Here is a 26,817-nt window from a genome sequence, read left to right on the forward strand (position 1 = left end):
TGATTTTTGTTTCTTTAACTGTAGTTCTCAGAAAAGAGACTAATTTTCATTACTAAATTATAGTGTCCCTGAGGGAAGTAGACGTGCCTCTGTCATCTTTTTAAAAACATTTGTTTTGGCTGGGGATTTAGCTCAGTGGTAGAGCGCTTGCCTAGGAAGCGCAGGGCCCTGGGTTCGGTCCCCAGCTCCGAAAAAAAGAAAAAGGGGGAAAAAAAAACAACAAACATTTGTTTTACTCTTCATAGTGTACGCATGTATATGGTGAATTTCAGTTTTATCTATCTGTCCTCTCTTCCTACAACTCCATTCAGAACCTATCAACCTTACCCCTCTCCCTTTCATTTTCTCTTTTAATGGTTCTTGTCACCAGAACCTCGTGCTGTTAGTGCTGACCGTGTGCAAATGTTAAAACTAATCCACGGTGGAGGTCCGTTAGCAGCCACACACCCCCAGAGTGACTCTGACTCTTCATGAGCAGTCAATAGATCCTCAACCAAGAATGCAGGGAGTTTCTCAAGGCCAAGTCACAACAACAATCTCCAAGCTCCCATGATCCCCATCCTGGCAAACATTCGATGTCATCAGAGGGTTTTCCTCCCAGTTCTTTAAAGATATAAAATTCTTTATTTATGTGTATACGTGTGTCTGCATGTGTTATAAACGAATGTGTGAATACCCTTGGAGGCGGGAAAGGTCTCAGGTTCTCTGTGCTGGAGTTACAGGTGGTTGTGACCCACCGGACAGGGGTGCTGGGAACTGAGCTGACCTCTGCTAGAGTAGCAAGTTCTCATAACCATCGAGACTCCATCCAGGCCTTTGTCTTCAGGGTTTTATTTGACCAGAATCCCCAGTGCCTCTGGCTTTGGGCCTTGGAAACCAGGAGGCGCTTAGTTCTGCTTCATGCAAACTTCTGCTTTGTGCCTGATATTGGATGTCTGTACGAGGCTTTTCCTTGAATACCCTGGGAGGAGTAACACACAAGTAGGATCCAAACCGTGGTTTTGCGGGCTCCGTGCTTTTTGTTGGCTGGTTGGTTATGGGATTTTTTCCCGCTTACCCTGTTTGGAGAATATTGAAAAGGGAGGCTCCTGTGTGAGGATGTGGCCAGAATGGTCAGCGTGCAGGGATGTGGGGATGGTGGTTCATACAAGGTTCCGGTGCTCAAAAGCAAGTGGCTTTGGATGAGTTAGGAGATGAGGTAAAGGAGTGTCCAGGACAGTGACAAGGACAACAGAAAGAAACCACCTACTTAAACATCTTGGAATTCCATGTTTGTTTGTTTGCTGGTATTTTATTTTTATTTTGCAGGGGTTTGTTTTGTTTGTTTGTTTGTTTGTTTTGTTTTTTGAAAAGGGTGTCTCTTTGTAGCCCAGGCAGGCCTTGAACTTCTGATATGGCTCTGAGATTACAGGAACGGATGTCTTACTTGGCTTTAGCCTATAATTCTAGAATTGAGCAGCATTTCATTTTTAAAAAATAAAGTATGCTCCAATGGTTTGAGCAAAAACCAAAACAAAGGGTGACTATGGGTGTGGCCAAGTCAGGCAAACTGAACAATAGCTCAACCATGGTGGTTTGAGAGCTGGTCAGTTCAGGTCAGCCTCCTGTGGAAGGGTTAAGGCAGGGTCAACTCCATTCTCCGGTCAATTAAACTGGCCCTTTGAGAAATGTCTCAGGCCAGCTCCGTAGCTTTGTTTCAGCTTGGTGATGTGGAACCTGAGTTTTGCTCTGGAGTCTCCACCATAGAAGACTGCACAGACATGAGTTCAAGTCACTAGGAAGTTGCTAAGAGGCTTCCACTGACTACACTGGTTGCTCAGGATCCTAGAGTAGGACCAATCCTTTCTCAGGGTGAGCTTTTTATTTTTTTATTTTTTTTTAGGGTGAGCTTTAAAAAAAAAGATTTATTTATTATATATGAGTAGCTGTCTTCAGACACACCAGAAGAGGGCATCAGATCTCATTACAGATGGTTGTGAGCCACCATGTGGTTGTTGGCATTTGAACTCAGGACCTCTGGAAGAGCAGTCAGTGCTCTTAACCACTGAGCCATCTCTCCAGCCCCTAAAGGCTTTTCTAGAACCGTAGGGTTTTATGGATTAGGCATTTGTTTCATTTGTATCATTGGCTGGTAGTGATATCTGTGTGCTGAGTTTTATGACCTGAATGAATGCTCCAGAGAAGTCTTCCTTTTGTTTTCTTGTCAGTCAGGTGTGATGGTGCACCCCTTTAATCTCAGCACGAGGGAGGCGGGAGCAGGTGGATCTCTGTGAGTTGAAGGCTAGTCTGGTCTACATAGTGAATTCTAGGACAGTCAGGATTACAAAGTGAGCCTTATCTCAGAAAACAAACAAAAAATGGGGGGAGGGAGTGATCCCCAAGATATTAAAAATAAAATGAAACGCTGTAGTTGTTAGCACTTTCACAAGTGCTTCCTTATGAGGTCTTAGAGAATTTTGAATGCCCCGTGGGGTCCTCCCCAGACTCAAAGCTCTTCTCCCCAGGCATCCCTGGTTCACCTGCTAATCCATCTCTATGTTGGCTTTCTCTTGCTGTAAGCATAGGTGGGAGCACACAGCATGAGGTCCTTCCCTTACTTAGCACATCTGGGAGGTTTATCCGAAGTGAATGTAGTATATGTGGTAGCACTGCATTTTTTATAGCTGAGTCACGCCTCGCTTTGCGATTACAGGACATTTTGTTTATCTGTTGATAATCACTTCCACCTCTAGGCTCTTGTGAGTAGTGCCGCTGTACATGTTTGGTGATGTTATTATGAGGATCCATATTTCTTCAGTGTGCATGCCCAGTCTCCTGTCCACATGTTCGCCAGGAAAATACTTCTCCTCACTCAGGCCAAGAGCCCTCTGAACATTCTGGGAACAAGCCCTGAGCCCCAGACATGGCGGGTGAAGCTAAAACTACTCCATCTTCAAGGTTTACTCCGTGTGCACACTTGTACCTGCCCTCTACCAGGTGACTGCACTGTGAAGAATATAGCAGGAACAGCATAGCACATCCTTATCCTTTGGGAGGCAGAGGATTCAGTGTGTGCTTGTAGGGGGTTAAATATGTGGGACAACTTCCTCCTAAAGTTTCCCACAGACAGACTCAAGAAGAGTGCTCATTTGCTTATTTATTTGACACATGGTTTCTTGTAACCCATGCTGGTCACAAATCACTATGGAGCTAAGGATAGCTTTGAGCTTCTAAAATTATTATTATTAAAGTGTGTGTGTGTGTGTGTGTGTGTGTGTGTGTGTGTGTGTGAGAGAGAGAGAGAGAGAGAGAGAGAGAGAGAGAGAGCGAGAGAGCGAGAGAGAGAGCGCGCGCAGGGGTGTGTATGCTATGGCACTAGTGTGGAGGTTTAGAGGACAACTTTTTAGAATGTGGCTTTCAGGGATCAAAGTGAGGTAGGTCATCAGGCTGTGTAGAAAGCCCTTTTACCAGCTGAGCCATAGAACTGGTTCTGTGGTCTTGAACTTCTGACCTTTCTGCTTCTACCTCAGGGGTGTGTGGACCACTATGCCAGGTTTATGTGGAGCTGGGGATAGAGAACTCTACACATACAAGTCAAAATAGTTCTACCAACTAAACTATATCCACAGCCCTGTGTGTTGGTCATTTGATACAGGGTCTCATGTAGCCCAGGTTGGATTTGAATGCGCTATGCAGCTCAGATTGACCCTGTGGCCTCCAAACTTCCCAAGTGTTGGGACTACAGGCTTCTATCACATGTGACTATTTGTCACTGTTTTGGTTCAGAAGAATCTCCTTTATTAACACACTGTGATAATGCATGTGCAGCCCTCAGCATATCTGAGGCGCTATAAAGGAAGGATTTACTGTGGTCTGTATGTCCTCCCATTTGGGCCCATGTGGAGGATGACATATCAGCACTGGTTGGCAGGCTGAAATCATCAGCTGTCTGGACAGGCTGGGGTGAGCAGGCAGTAATATGGGAATAGCTTAACATCTTCAAATGAAGCCTTCTTCGGTGCCATCAAGGTCACCCAAGCCAGAGGCTTCTGGGTTCTTGTCTCTAGTTTTGAAGAATGAAATTCATGGACAGAAGGTGAGTTTTAGAAAGGGGGGGAGAACTGTAGGGAGCTGAAGGGAGAGAAAGGCGGAGCTCCTGTACAGTGGGAAGGTCTCCCCAACCCCCAGGGAGTGGGACCCCATTGAGCTTCACTGTCTGCAAGTCATTAGGGCTTTAGTGGATGGAGGAAGGACGGAGGATGAGCAGGTCAGTCCAGTTTCCATTCCATGTATTGAGGTCCTTGCACTTTGGGACACAGCCTCAGTATGGCTTCCAGGAAAGGTTACTCCTTTGGGGAAAAGAGATGAAGACCCCCTTCCTGGCAGCCAGAGACACTCTGGGCTTAGATACTGGAAACTTCTCTAGCTCCTGCCAAGGACAAAGCTCTGGACATGCCAGGACATTTTTGGCTTTTATCGAAGAGAGGCTCCTCATTCTCGTCTGGACTTTTTACCCTACAATAAGCAGCCAGTTCCACCTGTTGTCAGCAGCTGGGGCAGCTGGCAACAAGGTTTCTGGGTTCCTCTAGTATTCCACTCAACTGGGGTTCAGTCACCATTCTTCCACTCCTGGAGACCCTGGGGTGGGGTTGAGGGTATGATGTGACCTGTCAGATCAACTAGGTCAGACGTTTTTTCACTGGCTAGCCTACCACACAAGATGGGGGGAGGCTCATAGGGCCTGGCAGGAGCTCTGATTTTTTTCTTAAGATTTATTTATTTTTATTTATATGAGTACACTGTCACTGTCTTCAGACACACCAGAAGAAGGCATCAGATCCCATTACAGATGGTTGAAAGCCACCATGTGGTTGCTGGGAATTAAACTCAGGACCTCTGGAAGAGCAGTCAGTGCTCTTAACCACTGAGCCATCTCTCCTTCCCCGAGTTCTGAATTTCATAACATGCCTTGGACAGATAAGGGGTCTTTGTCTGTCTGTCTGTCTGTCTGTCTGTCTGTCTGTCTGTCTGTCTGTCTTTCTTTCTTTTTCTTTTCTTTCTAAACTGGGGATCGAACTTGGGCTTCATAGGCAAGAGCTCTACTGCTGGGCTACAGCCCCAGCTCAGTTTTAGTTTTGATTGCCTTCCTTGGTCTGAGTATTTCTACACCATTATAGTCTGAGTTTCACAATATAAGGCCAGGAAGCTCCACTGGAACGCCAGCCATTTCCAGGGCCCTGATTCCGCGGGGCCTTTCCGATGAATGAATATCGCGAAGATGTTACAACTTTCCGGTGCAGGGTACCTGCAGAAGTCTCTGGCGAGCATCTCTGGGCGAGATGGAGAGATCAACAAACTAGAGCCATACAGTGCAGACCTAGGCTAGGGAGCTTGTGGAGTCCTGGGATGAAGTGGGAGGGGCCGGCGGGGGCGCGGCCATGGGTCACGTGACGAATCAGCCCCAGCGGCGGGCGGAGCTGCGCCGTACTTAGGGGTGCACCGGAGAGGCCAGGAGTGGCTCGGTTCGGCTCAGCGACTGCGGGCCCAGGTTGTCGCGCTGCGCTCGGTGAGTTTGCGCGGGGCACAGTGGCTCCGCGGCTGAAGCCACCTTGGCTGGGTTGGGGGAGCGGGCTGAGCGGCGGTGGCGGAGACAGGCCCCTCGCTTGCCCAGGGCGCAGGCGCGGTTCCTCCGAGGCCGTAGATGCTATGTTCAGTATTGGATCGCGGTCCTCTGGAAGAGAAGACCTAGGCTCCGGCACACTAGTCCGGCAGAGCTCCGGGCCTTCACCCTTTAGGGCCGAGCCTGGTGACCCGCAGTGGTCGGCTTCTCTCCAGTGGCCATGGCGCACTTCAAGGGCGGAGGTGGAGACTTCGGGGAGCTCCGAGGGAGGAGCTTAAAGGGAGGGTTCGGCCCTGGCCCTCCTAGCTCGCAGACTGCGAGTCTCCGGGGTGCTCAGGGCGAGTATCGACCTGCATCTAGTGCAGTTTTGTGGTTTATTCTAAAGAATCTGCCCCGGGAACTTTTCCACACACAAACCCACGCAGTGCCTGGCACCCTAAAAGACCTGTTCTACTAAAAACAGGAACCTAGTAGTGGGTGGCTGGAGTGGAACCTACTCGAAGAATTAAACCGAGAAACAGGAAGAGAAGCAGAGCTAGAGAATAGGGAGTGTAGCACCTTTCTCTGGAGGGGAGAGCCAAGATGATGGGAATGTGGTGGAGGAGACGTGCTTGCAAAAAGGACAGCCTCCTTCAGTCAGAGCCCTGCTGGCCTGGAGAGATAGCACCCTGAAGGCGGCATGGGATCTTCACTGGCAGGCGGACCAGGAGATAGGTGAATTGGACTTGGTCCCCTAGGAGCCTGGAGTAAAGGACTAAAGCCCACCCTCACCTTGCCTCCACCTAACCAGATCCCCTCACCTGTTTGGGAAAGGAGATAAATTGTGGGGTTCAAAGGGAATCTTAGCACCTTTTAGTGTCTCGGGAACACTGATCTCCGGGTGCCTCCTGGGAGGGACTGCCGCGGAGGTGTGCTCTTCAGCCTTCAGATTCGGTAGCATGTGCAGAATGTTGGTGACGGTGCGCTCATCTTTCCTTGAAGCCCTTCAGGGGAGACTTGCTTCCCATAGGGTCTGGCCATGGTAACCTAAAACTCCAGAGTCCCCAGAGGCATACCAGAGCCAGGCAGTCACAGCACTTGAAGGCTGAGGCAGGAGAATCGCCGTGCCTTGGAAACCAGCCTGGCCTACATAATGAATTCCACGACAGTCAGACTACAGAGTAAAACTTAAAACAGTTTCACCTCCTACACTCCGGAGGAAAATGACCTTTGCTCCTTTTAAGCCACGTGACCCAGGCCTACGGGGACTGCTAGGGAGTCGGGGTAGGGGTAGGGTGGGGTGGGCCCATGCCTGTGCTTCACCAGCCCAGGTGCCAGCAGAGGTCTTTAACATTCCCCTTAATGTTGGCCTAAGTGGTTTCAGAGTAGTCAGGCAATGGAGTGTTGGAGCTCTTGGCTCCAGGTAGAATCGGTCCCCTGGAGGTGCTGATTCAGCTGTCTGGGCTGTCTACCCTTATATGGTATGGGTAGAAACCTTTAGATATCCGAGTCTTGGGTTGGCTACTGACTTTTGATGTTCTGATGTAAAGAAAATATTCGCTATGCGTGAGGTGGAACTTTATGCAATAGAACTTTTGAAAGTCGAAAGGGAAACCAGGGACTTCAGTGTGATTGATATGTGAAGGGCAGTGGTGGGCTGGTAGGTGAGGTGAGGTGTACAAAGGTGTGTGTTGTCTTTGCTTAGCAGTCCCCTGCTCTGGTTATCTCAGTACTCTGCAGGAGCTGCCTAAGGAAGAAGGGTGGAGGATCCATCTGGAGTCCTTTTGTTACTGTAGTTTATTTTCTGCCCTACACTGAGCTTGGTGGAAGTCTAGGGGTGGAGCTCTGCAGCATGCTGAAACTCTTGTCTGTCTGTCACGCTGATATACAACCCAGAGCCTCGGGCTCCTATTCAAGCACTCTGCCACCAGACTATCATAGCCAGCCATCTTTAACCAGTGTCCTCCGTCCACTGTCCCTCCAGTTTTTTGAGGCAGGTGTTGCTCTGCAGTCCAGGGGGGCTGTGAACTGGACAACCCCCCTGAATGCTAGAGTTACAGACACAAGCTAATGCTCCTGGTTTAGGATTTCTTTCTTTCTTTTTTTTCTTTTCTTTTTTTTTTTTTTCTGAGAAACAGGTCTTATCGCTCACTGTGTAGTCCTGGCTACCTTGGAACTGGCTATGTACACCAGGATGGCCTGGTCAGGGTGGGGTACACACACTCAGAGACAAATCTGCCTCTGCCTTCCCAGTGCTGGGATTAAAAACCGTGGGCCACCTACCAGTCATTTCATTTTTAGCATCAAGCTTGAGTACCCCTTCTGCAGACCTGTCTCAGGTTTAGGATAGAAGTGGGTGGCTCTCTTCTGGTGGAGGTCAGTTTCCTGGTCTTGCTTTGTCCATCCCAGGGACTTTGGCAGCTGTTTCTTAGTCCTTCCTACTTCTGCACTTGAGATACAATGTATCCATCTATAAGTATTGTTTTATGTAACTTAATTATACTACGTGTCTTGTTCATTCAGTTTGAGATTTGTTGATGGTTGATACCTGCAGATTTAATAGTTACTTTAGTTTGTTGGGGACAGGTGGCAGTGTGACAGGGGTTTCATGTATCCCAGCTCAAACTCACCACATAGAGGAGGATGGCTTTGAACTCCTGATCTTTCTGCCCACCTCCCAAGCGCTGAGATCTCAGGTATGCACCCTAACAGGCCCAGGGAATTTAGTTTATTAGTCTTTTTTTTAATTTGAGACAGAGCTTTTCTGTGTAGTCCTGGCTGCACTGAAACTCACTATGTAAATAAACCAGACTGGCCTTGAGTTTAGAGGTCCGCCTCCTGAGAGCTGAGATTAAAGGCTTGTGCCACCACACCTAGCTAGTTTATTGGTCTTGAATATGTTGACCGGAGAGACGCCTACTTTTATTTCTTTCCCTCCTCCTTTTTCACTCTTGCTTATACTGACACAGAAAATTCTTTTGGGCAAGGCAGAAGTAGCATGAATTGCGGGACATATGACTCACACACCTTCTGTTCTGCTAGATGATGATGATGCCACCTCTCTGTGTGGCCCTGCCACCTTCTGCTGTTCAGAAGGTATGCTAACATTAGCTCTTACCAGACCTTACTTGTCAATGAGATGGGTTTCAGACACACCTGTGCCTTCACTGCTGCGAGTAGAAATTCAAGTTTAATTCCTTGTCAAAGGGAAGCTGTAATTGGTGAAGCTCCCCCTGGTTTTGTACTTGGTCACTTGCAGCACTTCTGCTAAAGTTCAATTGTTTGGGATTTTTTGTTTGCTTTTTTTTTTTTTTTTTGGTTCTTTTTTTTTTTTTTTTTTGGAGCTGGGGACCGAACCCAGGACCTTGCGCTTCCTAGGCACGCGCTCTACCACTGAGCTAAATCCCCAACCCCTTTTGTTTGCTTTTAAGATGGGGTTTCTCCGTGTATCTGGCTGTCTTGGAACTCCCTGTGTAGGCCAGGCCGACCTTGAATTCACAGAGATTCACCTGCCTTTGCCTCCCAAGTGCTGGGATTAAAGGTGTGTGCCACCACCACCACCACCACCCAGTTTTGTTGTTTTTTTGTTTGTTTGTTTGTGTTTAATGTTAGGGTTTAGCTTATCAGAGTAGTGAACAACTTTATTCCCAGCACTCTGAGTTCAAGGACAGCTTGATCTATCTAACGAATTCTAGGTTAGCCAAGGCTTCATTGTGACCCTGCCCCAAAAAACAAATAAAGCAAGACAAAAAAAAAAAAAAAAGAAAAAAAAGAAAAGAAAAAAAACAAGTTTGGGTTTAGGTTTGGGATTCAATATTTGAGACAGGAGCTCTCATAGCCCAGGTTGGCTTCAAACTTGCTATGTAGCCACGGATGACCCTGAACTTGAGATTTCTCCTGCCTGTGCCTTTTAAGCACTGAGCTTCTCGCATGTACACCACCGCACATCTGCAACTGTCTGGGTTCTTTTTTTTTTTTTTTTTTTTGGTTCTTTTTTTTTTTCCGGAGCTGGGGACCGAACCCAGGGCCTTGCGCTTCCTAGGCAAGCGCTCTACCACTGAGCTAAATCCCCAACCCCTAACTGTCTGGGTTCTTTAGGTCGTAAGCCTGGGTATCTGGACTTGGGGCAGTTGGATGTAGTAAATACTTCTGTATGCATATGTGCTTCTCGAGGCACATTTGGCTGCATTTGGTTAGTATGGCTAGCCAGCTTGCCCCAGGAATCTTCTCTGACTCCCAAATCCTGGGATTACAAATGCAGGCCACCAAGTCCTCATAGCATTTAGCTGGGGATTAGGGATTCGGACCCAGGTCCTCAGGACTGCACAGCAATACCTTCCCACTGAACCCTCTCCTCCAAGCCCTAGTTTCTAATTTTTAAAATCAGGAAGCTTGTGATGTTGGGAGACTTTAAGAGAGAGTGAAGTCACCTGTAAGTTTGACATGGTTATAATCACTTAGGTAACTGTGGTAGAATTGGACCTAGAGTCTGATCTCCTGAAAGTGATTGATTCCCTACTCAGGTATGGCCATTCAGGGCCTGCCCATGCCTCAGTTTCCCTTGCCTGTGAAATCAAAGACTTCGGGAAGGACCTATGTATGGCCTGTGATCTCAACTGTTAACCTGGTTTGATTGAGTCAGTAACTCTATAGTCTGGCCAAGATACTGCTCTTCTCTAGCCAGCAGGGTGGAAGAGAATAAGGCTGAAAAATGACAAGTTAGTATCCACAGAACTCTTAGATCAGAGGTGGCTGCCTTCTGACCTCTGACCCTCTGACCTGCTGATCTGGCCCAAGCAGGTGATGCTCACCCACAGGAGTCACATGTCCTTCCAATTTGCATAAGGTGCTGGCCACCTTGTGTCAGTCAAGGGTATATCAAATCATATCAGGATTCAAGTAGCCTGTCTCTCATTCTCAGCATGATCCCCTCTGGGTTTGGGGATATGCTGTGTTTTGCTATCAAATAGTAGAATAGACACATAAGGCTTTATTACAAATAGTATGATGGTCACAATTTTTTTTATACCAAATAGGTCAGTGGTAGGGAGAGGATGTGTTTTGAGACAATCTTATATTTCAGGCTGGCCTCAAATTCACAGTGTTAGCCAAGGATGGCATTTGGACTCTATCCTGCCTCTTCATGGGGTGTTATAGATATGTACCACTTACTATGTCTGGTTTAATGTGATGCTGGGGACAGAACCCAGGAGGCTAGGCAAGCATGCCAACTGAAGTATATCCTTGGTCTCAAACTGGGATACTTATGCAGGGACAATAAGTGTTGACCGCTGTGCACATAGAGACCTTTATAGTCAGCAGTGACCGGAGGCTGTACCTGGTGGCTCTGCCTGCCGGCAGTTGCCCCAGCCTGGTACACGGGCACTTTCCCAAAGAGTGGCTCTGCCGCTACTCTTCATTTCTGTGAGCCTTGAGAGAGTCCCAAGAAAGGAGAAGGTAGTATCCAGCTCACAGACAAAATGTTTCTGTTGTTGTCTGCCTGGTCCTCAGGCTGACCAGCCTGGAGCTTAATTTAGCCTGCATTCGAGTTAGGGAGCAAGCAGGGAAGCATAAAACACTAATCTCATTTTGCATCTCAAGGTCTTTAAAAGACTTGTACTGTGTATATTTTAGGAGCAGACTGGACTATACTACCTCCTGCATTTGGGACGCATCTCTGCAGGTCTTGGTCAAATTGTCTTGTTTTCTACCAATAATTAATTGGCTTTCCTCTTAAACGAGCCCCTGTCCTTACGATTTCTATGGGGAGGAAAGCGTTTATTTGGCTTATACTTCCACACTGTGGTTCAACATTGAAAGGAGGCGGGAAAGGAACTCAAACAGGGGAGGATCCTGGAGGAAGGAGCTGCTGCAGAGGCGATGGGGGTGAGGGTGCTGCTTACTGGCTTGCTCAGCCCCCTTTTTTATAGATCTCAGGGTCACCAGCCCAAGGGTGGCCCCACCCACAGCGGGCTGGGCCCTCCCCATCCATCACTAGTTATGAAAACGCCATATAGGCCGTCTAGGCCTGCCCACAGTCTGCTCCTGTGGAGGCATTTTCTCAGTTGAGCAGGTAGGTGCTCTGCCATTGAATTGCATCTGTGGCCTCCTCCTTCAGATGTGCTGCCTCGGGTAGATGGATGGTGGCTGTGGGCGGCTCTAAGCTGTTTGTTCATTAGAATCACCATGAATCAATCACACAGTTTTGAACTAGGAGCAAAGATGTGAAATCAGGAAACCACATCAGGTCTGTGATTCAGACTTAGCAAAAGGCGGCGTCTCTTGCCTCTTTCGGGTCTGCTCCGTACACCTTTGAGATTAGTGTGTCTGTTTCCACCATAGCTACCCCAGTGTTGAGCAACTGGGCAAACCAGTCAAAAGGAAATGAAGTTCCCACTGTCTTGTTCTGTGGGAGGACTGAAGCGGTTAATACAGGTGCCCTTAATGACAGGCAAAGCCTAGACAAGTTTGTTTTTATGGAAGAGAAGCTCGTAAAGTGCAACATCAAGGTCCTAGCATGCCTCCCCATCCTCTTCCCACCTCCCTAGGGCAGGGTCCCTCTGCACATCTGTGATGGATGGCCACAGTGTGGCTGCACAGTTAGAGCTGGTGTGCGAGAGGTCAGCCCCATGTACCACAGTCAGGGAGAGGTGGATGAAGATCACTTTTGTGTGTGTGCCCTTCCTTATCCTGTGCCAGGACATGGCAGGTAGCCTGTGGGACTTCATTCTACATATTCTGTCTCCTTTAGCATGTAGACTTGGACTCCAGTCTGCCTGAGACTGTGATACCAAGAAAGCTTTGTCAGGCTTGCGCCCACCCCCACCCCCCATGTTTAGTGTGTGCTTTCTTCACCCTGGCTTCTCCTTGGATGTTTATGCCATTTTCTTCTAGAGGCCCAGGAGTATATTTGTCTGAGGAAAGGCATCCAGCTCGTTTGGGAAATGGTTTTGCTGTTGATGGGATCACCAGTCTATTCTGTTCATGTGACAGTGACAGTAGTAGTAGCAGGACATTTGATATACTGATTGCTACAAAGGTTTGAAAAGGAAAAGGGTAGTGGAACCCAGGACCAGCTGACTTGAGCTGGAAATAAACGGTGCCCACAAGTGCTCCCTACATGTACACCTGGAAGAGGAGGCCGGTTAGCCAGCCCTCAGTGTACTTGTGTGTCCCATCCCCCCTCTTTTGTGAAATAAAGACTTTCTGTTAACTGAAATGAAAATCACAGAATTGGGAAATACAAGGATCTGCTTGCTAAGCTAGGGGAAGTGAAAGCTGGTTTTGTAAGGCAAAGGCACAGAACCCGTGACATATTGACAGTTTTATGGACAGCTTAACTTGTCATTGTCACTCTTGGCTGTGTGACCAAAGTGCTTGTGCGCGTGCTGTCTGGGAAGACTGGCATCTCCAGGGAATCAGCTACTGGTGCCTTAGGTGGGGAGAGCAGGCTTCACACACTCCAGTCTTGGGACTCAAGCCTTTTGACAGGCTTGTGGATTTTACTGCGGGTGGAAGCTTGTTTTAACTCAGAGTCCTGCCAAGTGAAGGCTTTGAGAGTAGGTTTGGATCAGACTGGAATTAGCCATCACAAGTCGAAGGACAGGGGTTTAGGAAGAGCGGGACCGAGCCTTCTCTAGCTAGCTGCTCTTTCTTTCAGTGTCCACTGATGCAGGGTTTTTCTACCCTCCTCTGCCCCTCACATCGCCTGGGGACATGGTGCTCATTACCACCTCAGAAGCACAGGATCTGAGCCTCAGGGAAGGGCAGTGTTTATGGATGACAGAAGTGAACCAAGATCTGGATGTTAGTGTCCATCTCTAATAGAGCCTCCTCATGCAGCAAGCACAGTGGCTGGTGTCCAAGCGAATCCCATCTTGATTCCACCCCTCATTCCAGCCTCTTAAAGGAGGAGTGGAGAATCTAGGTATTTGAAGGTGAAGCCTCCCACCCCCCTCGGGGCTCATCTTGGTAGGAGGAGGGTTAGGTAATTGGGTGGAAACTGCAGAACTCCTGAAGCTCCAATGCCTAGGTTTGTAGCTGTGTAGAACCCCGGTGATGATGAGGATAAAGTCCAGGGCTCAGAGGTAGGCTGCAGAACCAATGGAAACCCAGCTTCCTGGAAAATGTCCTGCAGCTGCAGCAGCTGGGATCTGTAAGCTGCAGAACCTGGGAACTCTTGCGGTTGGGAGTGCGTGCGATCTTTGCAGTGGCAGAAACCAAAGACATCTTGTTTAAAATTTTAAATTTGTTTAACTTGTTTAGAATTTCAAGTTACCGTGGGAAAGAACCTTTCTAACTCAGCTTATATTTAACAGCTCAACAGATGCTAAGTCCCTGTGGGGGATCTTGGGACACTCTAATTCTCTAACATACAGAATGTTGTGAACCCAAGGGTGTCAGTCCTTCAACATAGGAGATCCTAACAGATTTACCAGACCCTCCTTCATCTAGACTCCCACCCTAGGGAGTGGATACTCCAGGGTTTCTGCATCAGTGTCTGGGAGGAATTAGTTTCTGGACTTAGGGAATGACTTAGCTGAAAGAGTATTTATACAAGGATCTGAGTTTGATTCCTGAGGACCTGAGTGACCCCCAGAACCCATGTTAAAAGCCAGGCATGTTGGTGCACACTTTGTAATTGCAGCACTGGGGAAGCAGAGACAGGCTCACTGGCTAGTCAGCCCTCCCTATTTGGTAAGGTCCAGGGTGTTTGGAAATAAGCTGGAGGACACCTGAGCAGCACCATCTGTGGTAGTCCTGGTCTCCAGAGGCACACACACATATTGTATTTGCACACACATGAACATGCATGTACACAGACACACAAAGTTAAGATCCAGTACAAGGCAGAGAGTGCTGCTGAAACGAAGAAAGGACACAATGACCTAACAGTATGATTGGAGGCCCTGTGATGGCTGACACATGGTCATGTGAGACAGCTTCCCATGAGTCACTGGGAACGCATGCAACAGTAAGTGCTGGATAGAAAGCCCGTAAGGCAGAAGGAAGTCTTATTGGTGGCAGGAGATGGTGGGTAACTCATTCAGGAGCCATTTTTCAAAGGTCTTGTTCTTTGAACCTGTGATTCTTTGTCAAACAGTGGATTCCTTGGTAGGTATGCTGGGGTGCACTTGGCAGTCACAGCCTTCAAAAGGCAGAAACCTGAAGGTCACTGTAAGTTTCAGGTTGGCTTGGTCTATGTAGCAAGTTCCAGGCCAGTTGGGGCTATGCCCAAGGCCCAGTCTTAGAGCAATGGGGTGAGGAGAGAGGACTCTTTGAAATACAGGAACATATATGTTTAAAGGTTTACATATTATCCATGTGGCAGGCCATTTCCCACTGTATAACAAGTCACTGTATCCATTTTCCCACTGTGGAATTCCCACGTTTCTGATGTGAGAGTGTGTGGTGCTGGGGTGGGAACCGAGTCTCAGGTGTGCTAAGCCCACGATATCAGCTGCATTTCATCCCCAAGTCGTCTGATCCCCAGGTTGTTTTATCGAGTACACAAAGCCTTTAATGGGAGCTGTTTTTTCCCATATGTCTCGATCACTGTAAGAGTCCGTTTTCTCCTTCATCAAGCAGGGGATTGAACTCAGGCCATTTGGCTTGGCAGCAAGCACCTCTGCCTGCAGAGCCACCCCACTGGCATAGGACTTTTAACTTTAATGCGATGCCTAAAGGGTTATGTTTTATGCCAGGTTTAGGCTTTCTAGGGAGTTAGTTTTGTTTGGGACTGTTTACCTGTTTCATTCGGTATATCACAGTGTAGCCAAGGCTAGCTTTGAACCCTTGCTCCCCGGCTTCATCCTCCTGAGCCCTAGGATTACAAGCACGCCTCAGGAGCAGCTCAGACTTGTATGTGTCTGAGGTCGGTCTGCCGTCTGTGTACAGAGTCAGTCCATCCTTGTTTTCCCACAGCAGGCAGCCAGCTGTGTAAGCACATCTGCAGGAGTGTTGTCACTTCCTCTTTCCCCACACACACTTGTCCCACGCCCAAGGTGAGCTTTGAGTGGCCTGACTTTTTTTTTAATAGAACTTTTTTGAGCCAGAGTCACCAGGCATTTTATAATATATTATGAGGTTGTTCCAAGAAGGCCTCCATTGGATCTTTTCTAGAATCTTCTTTCTGTCCATACACATAATAGATGAGTTGTTATTCAGACTCCCTGCCTTGTACCTACCACACACACCAGACTTTTGTTCTGACTCACTGAGGACACAACTCTGCAGCTTGAACTTAATCGAGAGTTTTTAGTTTTCTTTCAGTCCAATTTCACGTCTGTGATCCAGCACTCAGGAAGCAGGCAGGAGGAGTCAGTCTGTGTTCCAGTGTCCTATCGACCTTTGACCTGACATAGAGCATTCACTCCTGTAAGCCCTAGAGTCAGGGCAGAGTCCCAGCCTACCCACACTTACTGTTGTTGCTCCCACCAGGTTCAAACCACATGTCAGCATCCAGGAAAGGCCTGGCCTTCATTAGCTACTTGCCCAAGAGGATGACTCATGGGTTGAGCTGGAAATGACTGTTCCCCTGAGTCTTGAGTCAGTTCACAAGGTCTAAGGGCCAAGGTATTGATGTAATGGTTTTCCTTCTCGAGCCGGAAGCAAAGCCCTTGAGTGACAGGAAAAACCAGAGAAGAGAGGTTTCTAGGAGCCTCGTGTCCTGGCACAGTCTGTGTGCTTCCTTAGTTACCAGCAACTGATACCAGCCCAGCTTATGTTGGCTTAAATATGCCAAGAGTGGGACTCACAGAGCTGGGGAGAGAACTTAAGCCTACAGTGAAAGGAAAGAACCGGCTCCTAGAACTCATCCTCCAACCTGCACACAATCACACACACACACACACACACAAACACACACACACACACACACACACACACACACACACACACACAATGAATTTAATGTGTTTTTTTTTTTTTTAAGATTTATTTATTTACTGTATATGAGTACACTGTTGCTGTCTTCAGATGCACCAGAAGAGGGCATCAGACCTCAGTACAGATGGTTGTGAGCCACCATGTGGTTGCTGGGATTTGAACTCAGGACCTCTGGAAGAGCAGTCAATGCTCTTAACCACTGAGCCATCTCTCCAGCCCGAATTTAATGTGTTTTTAAGTGAGGCTTGTAAACCCTGCTTTTTTTTGTCTCCTTACCCATTGACTCTTCTTAGGACTCACAGTTCAGTGGTTTGGTGGGTTTTTGTTTGTTTTGTTTTTTATTTTTTTTTAAAGTTTATTTATTTATTATATTTAAGTACACTGTAGCTCTCTTCAGACACATCAGAAGGCATCAGATCTCATTACAGATGGTTATGAGCCATCATGTGGTTGCCGGGACTTGAACTCAGGACCTCTGGAAGAGCAGTCAGTGCTCTTAACCACTGAGTCATCTCTCCAGCCCATGTTTTGTTTTTTAAATTTAATTACTTTTTTTTTTCTTTTCTTTTTTTCAGAGCTGGGGACCGAACCCAGGGCCTTGCGCTTGCTAGGCAAGCGCTCTACCACGGAGCTAAATCCCCAACCCCTTAATTACTTTTTTTACACGTATCCTCTCAGTCATCCCTGCCCCCACTCCCAATCCTGTTTTTCTTTTGCTTTGTTTTGTTTTTTGTTTTTTGAGGCAGGCTGTGTTACATGGCCCAGGCTGAACTCTGTTCTAATACCTTACACTTCCCAATACAGGGTTCACACTACATCCAGCTTAAAGCTTAAAGCTAACTCTTCTAGAACACCGGAGAGAGTCTCTAAACTTAGTCCATCAGGTGTGTGTGTGTGTGTGTGTGTGTGTGTGTGTGTGTGTGTGTGTGTATATATACATATACATATATATATATATATATATATATATATATATATTGTGCGTGATATCTATCGGCTCCCATCCAACCAGGCTTCACAGTGAGGCCTCAGTAGTACCCGTGTGTGGAAATCATTTTGATGTTGCCTATATCCTTTCTAGGTGAGTGCAGGATCCAGCTTCCAGGATGTGGTGGTCCTTGATCCCTCTCTCTTGCCTGCTGGCACTGACCAGTGCCCATGACAAGCCTTCCTTTCACCCACTGTCGGACGACATGATTAACTATATCAACAAACAGAATACAACATGGCAGGTAGGCTGTGCTGCTGTTTCCTGTCTGTCTGTCTGTCTGCCTGCCTGTCTGTCTTCCAGGGTACCTGCTTGGGGTACCCTGTGCACACTGCCTCTGAGGTGACTAATTGGCCGTAGAGCATTCTTTTCTGGAAGTTGAGGCCCATGGAGCATACCACCTTCCTCTCTGATCTCCATGTGTGTGCATGGGGGTACACATACATGTGAGTCTTTGTACATGGAGGTATGTGGAGGAATAAGTGAGCTTCAGAGTCAGGGGGACCCTGTGGAAGATGAGGTTCCTTACTACTTCCTGCCACCATTTCCTCCAGGTCTGGGGCAGGTCTCTGAAAGCAGGTTAGAGAAGACACTGTGGTCTGAGAGCTGTGCTCTGACTCTGAATCACTCTGCCTGGTCCCCTAGCTCCCTGAATTGAACAGGACCCCTGATCTACTCATCCAAACATGGGAAGCCCCTTGGTGGATAGGTGACTGTCGTGGTGTAACTCTCTTTCAGGCTGGACGCAACTTCTACAATGTTGACATAAGCTATCTGAAGAAGCTGTGTGGAACTGTCCTGGGTGGACCCAAGCTGCCGGAAAGGTGAGTGGCACAGCCTGGAGTGAATTGTGAACAATGGTGCTAGTGTTGGGGTGTAGGGAGGTAGAAGAACCCTCTCTGGATTCCCTACCGTGTGTTCTTCAGAGACTCAAATGCTGGATTTACTACCTTGTCTCCAAGGTATCATATCCCAGACTTGGCAGTTGAGGTCTGGCTGTACCTCTGAATAATTTAAGGAGAGTCCATAGAAATTAACCATTAATGTTTTATTTTTCTGAAAAGCTGCAGTGGACATTTTTATGCAGAAATTGTTCCTAGCCAGGATTAGGGATGGCCATCCAAGCACGGTGATGGTGTTGTCTAACTCAAGCCAGGCTGTGGACAAGGCACAGTTTAATATTGTAGAAATTCCAAGTGAGGGGTAGGAAAGGACTGCTTTAGAACCAGGGCAGAATATGTATGGGAGCAAAGGCCTATACTGCAGATCTTTCTTGGCTCTCCCTTCTGGTAACAGCCATACAGATATATACTGTGCCCTGAGGGGATTCCTGTGGCCTTGAACTCATGACCTTCCTGCCAGACTACATCCAGCTCCTCTACATCCAGCCCTGATACTAGTCCTGGACATCAAACTGAGGACTCATACTCAGCTGTCACTTTTGCAGATGCAATGAGAGAATCTGAATATTTTCTGTAGACAGCCAAAACCCCTGGTGTAGGCACATCCACTCTAGCATTGCTAAATGTCTCTTCAAGGAAAATAAAATAAATCCCAGGACTGGAGAGATGGCTTAGTGGTTAAGAGCACTTGTTACTCATGTAGAGGATCTGGGTTCAATTCCTAGCACCTATACAGTGGCTCAAACACATCCATTAACTCCAGTTCCAGGGGATCTGGAGCTTTCTGACCTCTGAGGGCGACAGGCTCATGTGTAGTGCACAGACATACATGCAGGCAAAAAAACAAACAAAACAAAAACAAAAAATCCTAAAAACCCATGCATACACTAAATAAATAAATCTAAAAGGATAAATCACATGTTTTCCCTTACATATCCACTATACCAACCTAAAAATAAGCCTGAAGAATTATTGTTATTTAAAGTAGTTTGAATGAGATACAATGAGATGTGCCTGTAATTCTGACTTTCCCTAAAAAGTTGGTCTAGGTAGGAGGACCTGGCTAGAGTTCCTGGCTAGCTTAGGCTACATCGCCAAACTCTATCTCAAAGAAAGAAAGGAAGAAAGAAAGAAAGACAGACAGACAGAAAGGAAATGGGGGGAAAGGACCTTGAAGTACCAGGACAGATATCTGTGATGGGGGCAAAAAAACAAACCCCATGCATGTGCTCCATGGGCCGGGTGGTTGAAAAACACCCACTAAATGGGCATAGAGCAAGCGCACACAGTGCTGAGTCACACTAAACAGTGGAAAGCCATAAAGGGTACCTCCTGCCTGTGTCTCACCACTTCTGGGAGATACATACAGCCCAGGGCACTCTCCTTGCTGAGTCTTTCGGGGGTGGGAGTGAATGGTAGCCTGCAACAGTCCTCCTTTTGCACAGGGTTGGGTTCAGCGAGGACATAAATCTACCTGAATCCTTTGATGCACGGGAACAGTGGTCCAATTGCCCGACCATCGCACAGATCAGAGACCAGGGGTCCTGTGGCTCTTGTTGGGTAAGATCCTGCTGGTGGGGAGGGCTCCTGGAAGAAGATCGGTTGGGGTATTGGCATATCTGAGTGGGATGAGCTGTGTCAAGGCAAGCAAGGAAGTATTCGCAGTCAGTTTCTTCCCATTACTGTGGTTTATGATCCTTGTGGTCGGGAATGGATGGAGGGGGTGATGGGCGTGCCCGGGTCTTGTATATCTAGGTCTGTGCACACAGGCTGTGAAGCTACTTTCTTTCCCTCAGTAAAGAAGGCAGCTCTGATCTGACAGAGCCTCAGGATTGTCCTTGTCTGTCAGCACGCTGATTTCTGAATTGTGGCAAAACACACAAGACAGAAAATAGAACCCTCTTAGCTAAGCGCATAGTTCAGTGCATTAATTATGCTCCCAGTGTTGGGTGGTCATCTCTATGGCCCATCCATACAGTCCTTTCATCTCCCCAAATGGACCAGTTCAGTTGTACTGACTGTGCACCCCCAAAAGCCCTATCTCCCACCTCCCATCCCCAACTACCTGTGCCCATGCTGGCTACCATCTGCTCTCTGCCTTGGAATTTGCTCCATGTGAGCCAAGTCCTCAAGGCAGAAGGCCTGGGTTAGTCTCTTTAATGCTGTATGAACCCGGGAGACCCTTCTGACACTGAAAAGGTCTAAGCACTCAAAAGGTCAAAGACCCTCCCTGCTTCATGGAAGACGGGCTTCTTACCAAGCGGGACTTCATATTACCACAGGCATTTGGGGCAGTGGAAGCCATGTCTGACCGAATCTGCATTCACACCAATGGCCGAGTCAATGTGGAGGTGTCTGCTGAGGACCTGCTTACCTGCTGTGGTATCCAGTGTGGGGATGGGTAAGTGTTGGGCACCTATTCCCTGAGACCCTAACCCCTTCCTTCTCTGTGCTGAGTAACTCAGGGGTCCCCGGGAGGGGAAGACTTTTCATGGCTGAGACAGAGGGTAACATGAGGGTTGCAGGCGGACTCTTGCTGCTGCTGCTGTTGAGCCAGACTTGCCTCAGCTTGGTGGGGACAGAGCACTAGCAGAACATCGTCTCCAAAAGTTGTGCTTGCTTTCTGTTCCCTGTCTGGCTTTGTCTCACTTGTCCTTATCATCCCTCGCCCCCAACCCCCACCTCGGGGGAACATACTTGGTCTGCTCTATAAGGAGGACAGGCTCCAGATGGAGGGTGGGCTTAGTGTTCCAGAAACTCGGTTCGTAACTCAGGTGCTCACCAGTGTCGTTTGGCCCTTACTCAATAACATGGTGCAGGTTAGACATTCCTGCAAGTTCCAGAATGTGTGTCTAGGCCTCACCAGTATCTAGCAGCAGGAAGAAGAAGAAAGGATACTGCCCAGCTCTCACATGCAGCCTTACATGTCCCTATTCTGCCTAATGCTTTGGAACTACAAGGGACGCCACACCTTGTTTTACAAGAGCCCCCAACCCAAGTGGATGCCTTCAACGAGAGGCGTATCCACTGTGGCTGTAATTTTTAGAGTCCAACAGGTAGCAGTGAAAGCAACATGAATCTAACTTCCTTCATGATTTAAGGCATAGAAGAGTCATTCTTAGCGTACGTAGATCTGCTTCTGTTTGACATGTCTGAGCTGCCAGCATCACTGATCTTACAATTGGCTGTCAAGGATTACTTGAACCCACGCTGCAGTGTCACAGCTATGGATGACCAAGATGGCTCTCAGTTGACTAGACAGTAGTGTGTACAGTATACAGCATGGATACTTTTGACAGAGATGCTTTATGTTTTGTACTGAATGAACCAGGGAATGTGAGATTTCATCTCGCTGCTCAGGACATTATGCAATTTAAAACTGGAGTTTTCCACTTAACATGTTTAGACCTTAGTTGATGGTATAACAAAAACCTTAGAAATCAAACTAGCCTGGCCTGGTGTTGCATGCCTTTAGTCTCAGCACTTGAGAGGCAGAACAGGAGGAGGTCTACATAACAAGTTCTAGAGCAGCCAGGTCTACATAGAGAGACCCTGCCTCGAAAAAACCAAAAAGAATGAAAACAATAAGGAAGTGGGGATGAGGGCTACTATACTCCAGGGAATTGTGCAGTTGAGAACTACTGTTCTAGAAACGGGGGAGTGTTGAAGCTCAGTTTAATGTGGACATGAAAAAAAGAGAGGTCTTGTGGACAAAGATGGAGCTTGGTTGAGTCCCTGGTGGGGCGCCAGTGAAGAAAAGACGAATTGGGATGTTGGACTGGAGGATTCTTGTGAGGACAGTGTATCCCAGGGGGACCTTGGCATCTGTACTGTGTAGTGACACTTGGGAGCAGCTGGGACTTTCTTGCCATTGACAAAAGCTGTTTTTCAGCTGTAATGGTGGCTATCCCTCTGGAGCATGGAACTTCTGGACTAGAAAAGGCCTGGTTTCTGGTGGAGTATACAATTCTCATATAGGTGAGTGTTTGCCTACAACTCCTGTCTCTCAGGCATTTCATAGGCAAGTGTCAGTGGCTTCTTTTCTATGGTGATGGGAAGGTAAAAGATAAAGGGCCAGCTGATGGGTAGTTAGCCAGACCATCTTCAATACAGAAGCTGCCCCGTAGGATATAGACATGGTCTGGCCTGGGGGCCCCGCGGTAGGGTTGCAGGCTGATATCGTCTCCTCCATTCTTCAGGCTGCTTACCCTACACCATCCCTCCCTGTGAACACCATGTCAATGGCTCCCGTCCCCCATGCACTGGAGAAGGAGATACTCCCAAGTGCAACAAGATGTGTGAGGCTGGCTACTCCACATCCTACAAGGAAGATAAGCACTATGGTAAGCTGGGACCGGGCTGGGGCCTGCTGAAGGAAGAACAGGTCAAAGTCACTTAAGAGTCCAGAGAGGGGTCGTGGTACACAGTTTTAATCCTACCACTTGGGAGGCACAGGCAGGCGGCTTTCTGAGTTCGAAGCCAGACTAGTATACAGAGAGTTCCAAAACAGACAGTGCTACACAGAAAGAAAAAAAAACAAAAAACAAAAACAAAAAAACCTGGAATAGCAAGAAGGAAAGCTGAGGTAATTCACACCTGTCTCACTGAAGAGAGATGTACACCACATACTTCGGTCCACACTCTGTCTTGTGTCAGCCCATTGAGCTCCAAGGGACCAGGCAGATTGTTTTGCAAGGGGTTAGAACCTGGATTTATACCTTGGGGTCCTCTTAGCCTCTTCTAGGACTGTCTAGCTTTGCTTAACTTCTTACCTAGGGAAGCCTTCCTTTACCTCTTCTGGAGGCCTGGAAGGGCTCTAGGCACTTGCTCACCCTGACCAGCTTTGTTTCTTCTACAGGGTACACTTCCTACAGTGTGTCTGACAGCGAGAAGGAGATCATGGCGGAAATCTACAAAAATGGCCCAGTGGAGGGTGCTTTTACTGTGTTTTCTGACTTCTTGACTTACAAATCAGGTACTAGTCAAGGATTGGAAGGAAGTCAAAGCTCAAGGGCTCAGGGTCTACATAAGCCAGCAGGTGTCACGGTGAGGAGGCCAGGGGATTGGGGACTCCGTCTCCCTCCTGCTCGCTCTTCTCTGGGCAGATAGTCAGCCTGTGGTGGTGGTGGTCTCATGGTCGCAGCTTCCTACCTGCTGTGCTCACTGGCTTCCTCTGAACATGGTCTCCGCAGAGGCTCTCCAGGTCCCTTTCCAACCTTGCCAGACCAGCTCTGCTCCATTCTCTGCTGTTGCTTCTGCCTTCTACAGCATCGTTCCTGTCTTTGTCTCTCATCCATATTTGACAGTGGTTGTTTCTAGGCAAAGGCCTAGATCGCCTCAGTTGTCCATGTAGCTGGGATGACAACTCTCAGAATCAGGGTTCTCTAGAGCAGTGGTTCTCAACCTGCGGGTCTCAACCTCTTTCAGTCAGTTTGTAACAATGACAATATTTTCTGCATATCAGTCAGATATTTACATTACTATTCATAACAGTAGCAAAATTAGTTATAAAGTAGAAAGAAAAATAATTTTACGGTTGGGAGTCACCACAACATAAGGAACTGTAAGGATTGCAGCATTAGGTAGGCGGAGAACCACTGCTCTAGGAGAACAGCTTAAATTATAGATATCTTTTTATTTGGAGAGGATTTATTATAGGGGCTTACAGGCTGTGGTTCATAGTCCAGCAGTGACTGTCTACTAACAGAAGGTTCAAAGATCCAGTACGTCAGTCCATGAGGCTAGATGTTGCAGCCTGTCTTCAGTCTATGCTGGAATCTAAATAGGCTCTGATGCCAGTGAAGGAATGACTAGCAAGAGTAGGCTGGCAGAGAGAGCGAGCTTCTTCCGTGTTCCCCAGACAGTGTGGCCCAGATTAAAGCTGGGGTGTCCTCACCTGCAACGATCTGAATTAAAGGTGGATCTCCCCACCTCAGCCATCCAGCTTAGAAGTGCGTCTTCCCACTCCAGATGATCTAATTAAGAAAACAACTCCACACAGGTGTGCTCAGTCATTTGGGTTTTAGTTAATTCCAGATGTAATCAAGTTGACAACTAAGAACAGCCACCACAGCACGAATATCACTCAGTTTGAAGAGTGGATTACCCTCAAGTGGAAGGCCTGGTTGACCAGATCTCTAACACCTGAGCAGCACCGCTTCGGTCAGCTGATAGTGGTGTGTGCCCATCTCCCCTTACCTCTCCAGAGAACCCCAGGAAAGAACTTGAAGAACTCTGCGAGCTATCTAAAGCTTCACAGATGAACCCTGACATGGAATCTCAGGGTGTAAAACACATAATTGACCTAGGGTTTTAAGTTTGCTTCATAACTTAAGAGTTTATCAGAACCTTGATTTTTTTTTTAAAGCCAACCAAACAATATTTTGTAGGAAATTTGCATTCTTAAGTGTGTTAGGCTTCCAAAAATATTTTTGGAAGTGCTAGGCATGGTAGTGTACACCATTAATTTTAGCATGTAGAAGGTAGAGGCAGGCAGATCTCTGAGATTACCTTGGTCTACACAATGAGTTCCAGGCCAGCTAGGGCTATTTAGTGAGACCCCCAACCTAGGCTCTTGACCTGCTAGCAAGTGCTCATCTAGAGTCCCTCCTCCATCCTTCTAGAAATTTCTGTGTAGGAGACCAGTTGGTTCCTGACAGCCTGTTACTGACTGGGTGGCTAGTCTTGGGAATCTGTGGGCAGACAGTGACCTGTGTTCAGTCATAACTGCCTTTTTCTTTCCCAGGCGTATACAAGCATGAAGCCGGTGATGTGATGGGAGGCCATGCCATCCGCATTCTGGGCTGGGGAATAGAGAATGGAGTACCCTACTGGCTGGTAGCAAACTCCTGGAACGTTGACTGGGGTGATAATGGTGAGTGGCAGTCCCCCTCCTCAGACCACATAAGCTATGGGCCAGACCACCATAGCCCCTTCACTCCTCTGTGGCCCGAGGTGTGGACATGATGCCCTAAGTGTATAGCCCCAGAGCTCCACGTGGTTTTGTATACAGTTCCCATTGCATGAGCAGCCTGGGAAGGGAACTGAGGGATGGTCTCAGATGATGCTGGGCTTCAGGTAGCTCACTTCAAGGTCTGGATGAATCTGAGTATACCAGCAAGGGTCAGGCCTAAGGCCACTGGACATAGTGGCTGCAATCCCTGTGCTCCTGTAGCCCTAGCACTTAGGATGCTGGGGCTAAGAATGGAGAGTGTGGCCAGCCTGGGTTACAGAATGGGGCATCATATAAAAGAAGGGTTAGACCAAACTCAGGGCATACTTTGAAAACACCTTATTTTTTCTCCATCCCAGGTTTCTTTAAAATCCTCAGAGGAGAGAACCACTGTGGAATTGAATCAGAAATCGTGGCTGGAATCCCACGCACTCAGCAGTACTGGGGAAGATTCTAATCTGCTGGGACTTGATTGTATAGTCCTTAGGAGACTTTTTCCAAAATTTAGCAATGCAGGCAGGGAGTGAGGCAGATAGGAGTCTTTGATTCTTTGAGTTCACCTAACATGCATGAAGCTTTCAGCAAGGTTTGGGTGACTGGACCAGAGCTGCCCCCCATCAGAGCCACCCTACCTGGCTCCCTTCTAGCCTATCCCATGACAGTGATCACAGCCTACATCCTAGCCTCTCCCTACACTAGTGCTGTGTGTAGCGCCTGCTGCTGTGGCTCTGTCTGCCATCCCTCCCACCCCCACCTCAGCATCCCCAGACCAAGGGCTTTGGCTGCAGGATTTCCAAAGGAATGAACACCAACTACATGATGAGAGGACAGATGCCACCCGCCAGCTGCACCTTGAAGCTAGTCACTTCTAGGACTGTGGCAGGCTTTGATGGCCCAATGCAGTTCTCTGGAGAAAACTACCTTTCCCCAAGGCATCTGCACCCATTGACAATGGTAATGTGCCCATCTCTCCTTGGTCCTGCCCTCAACCGATGCTTTTCCAGTCAGGGTTTTGTTTTTTGTTTTGTTTTGTGTACCTCAACTGAGTTATGAAGATTTGTACTGGTTTTACAGATCATCTCATCGTATGGATTAGAACAAGCTTCGTGGTCAGTTTGCTGGGTGACCGGCAGACACCACAATCAAACTAGTCTGGGAAAAACCTGCTTTTTTGTTGTAGGTGCCACGTAACCCTGTCAGTTTAACAAGGAATGACCGTGCCAATAAACCAATTCTCCCTCTGCTTGACATCAGGCTCTCGGCCTTCTGGAGGTGGGGTGAATGGTTTTGTGCTGCACTTTCAAGGCTTCTGTGGTGTCTCCCTGGTTTCTTGTCACCGTCAGAAACCATACCTGCAACTGTGCTCAAGACTTGGAGCACTTCTTCCTGTTTAGAGAGGAGGGAGCTACACTTCACACTTTATTAACCAAGGCAGGCACTCCTGTGTATCTCACATATGACCAGGGCTGCCATCTTTCTAGAGGTCTACATTTCCCTAGAGTGGAGCCAA

The 26,817-nt window shown here is 47.8% G+C and overlaps 1 protein-coding gene across 1 annotated transcript; it reads left to right on the top strand.

Moving 5' to 3' along the window:
- The first annotated feature begins 5,438 nt into the window (after positions 1 to 5,438).
- Positions 5,439 to 26,555, top strand: Ctsb (cathepsin B). The gene is given in 10 exon segments (NM_022597.2): positions 5,439 to 5,545; positions 17,547 to 17,697; positions 18,192 to 18,277; positions 19,801 to 19,915; positions 20,638 to 20,756; positions 22,248 to 22,333; positions 22,555 to 22,698; positions 23,214 to 23,330; positions 25,101 to 25,229; positions 25,667 to 26,555. Coding segments are annotated over 9 exon segments (1,020 nt in total). The 5' UTR covers positions 5,439 to 5,545; positions 17,547 to 17,571; the 3' UTR covers positions 25,765 to 26,555.
- The last annotated feature ends 262 nt before the right edge of the window (positions 26,556 to 26,817 follow it).

This window comes from Rattus norvegicus, chromosome 15 (assembly GCF_021556685.1).
Source record: "Rattus norvegicus strain SHRSP/BbbUtx chromosome 15, alternate assembly SHRSP_T2T, whole genome shotgun sequence".
Lineage (NCBI taxonomy): Eukaryota > Metazoa > Chordata > Mammalia > Rodentia > Muridae > Rattus > Rattus norvegicus.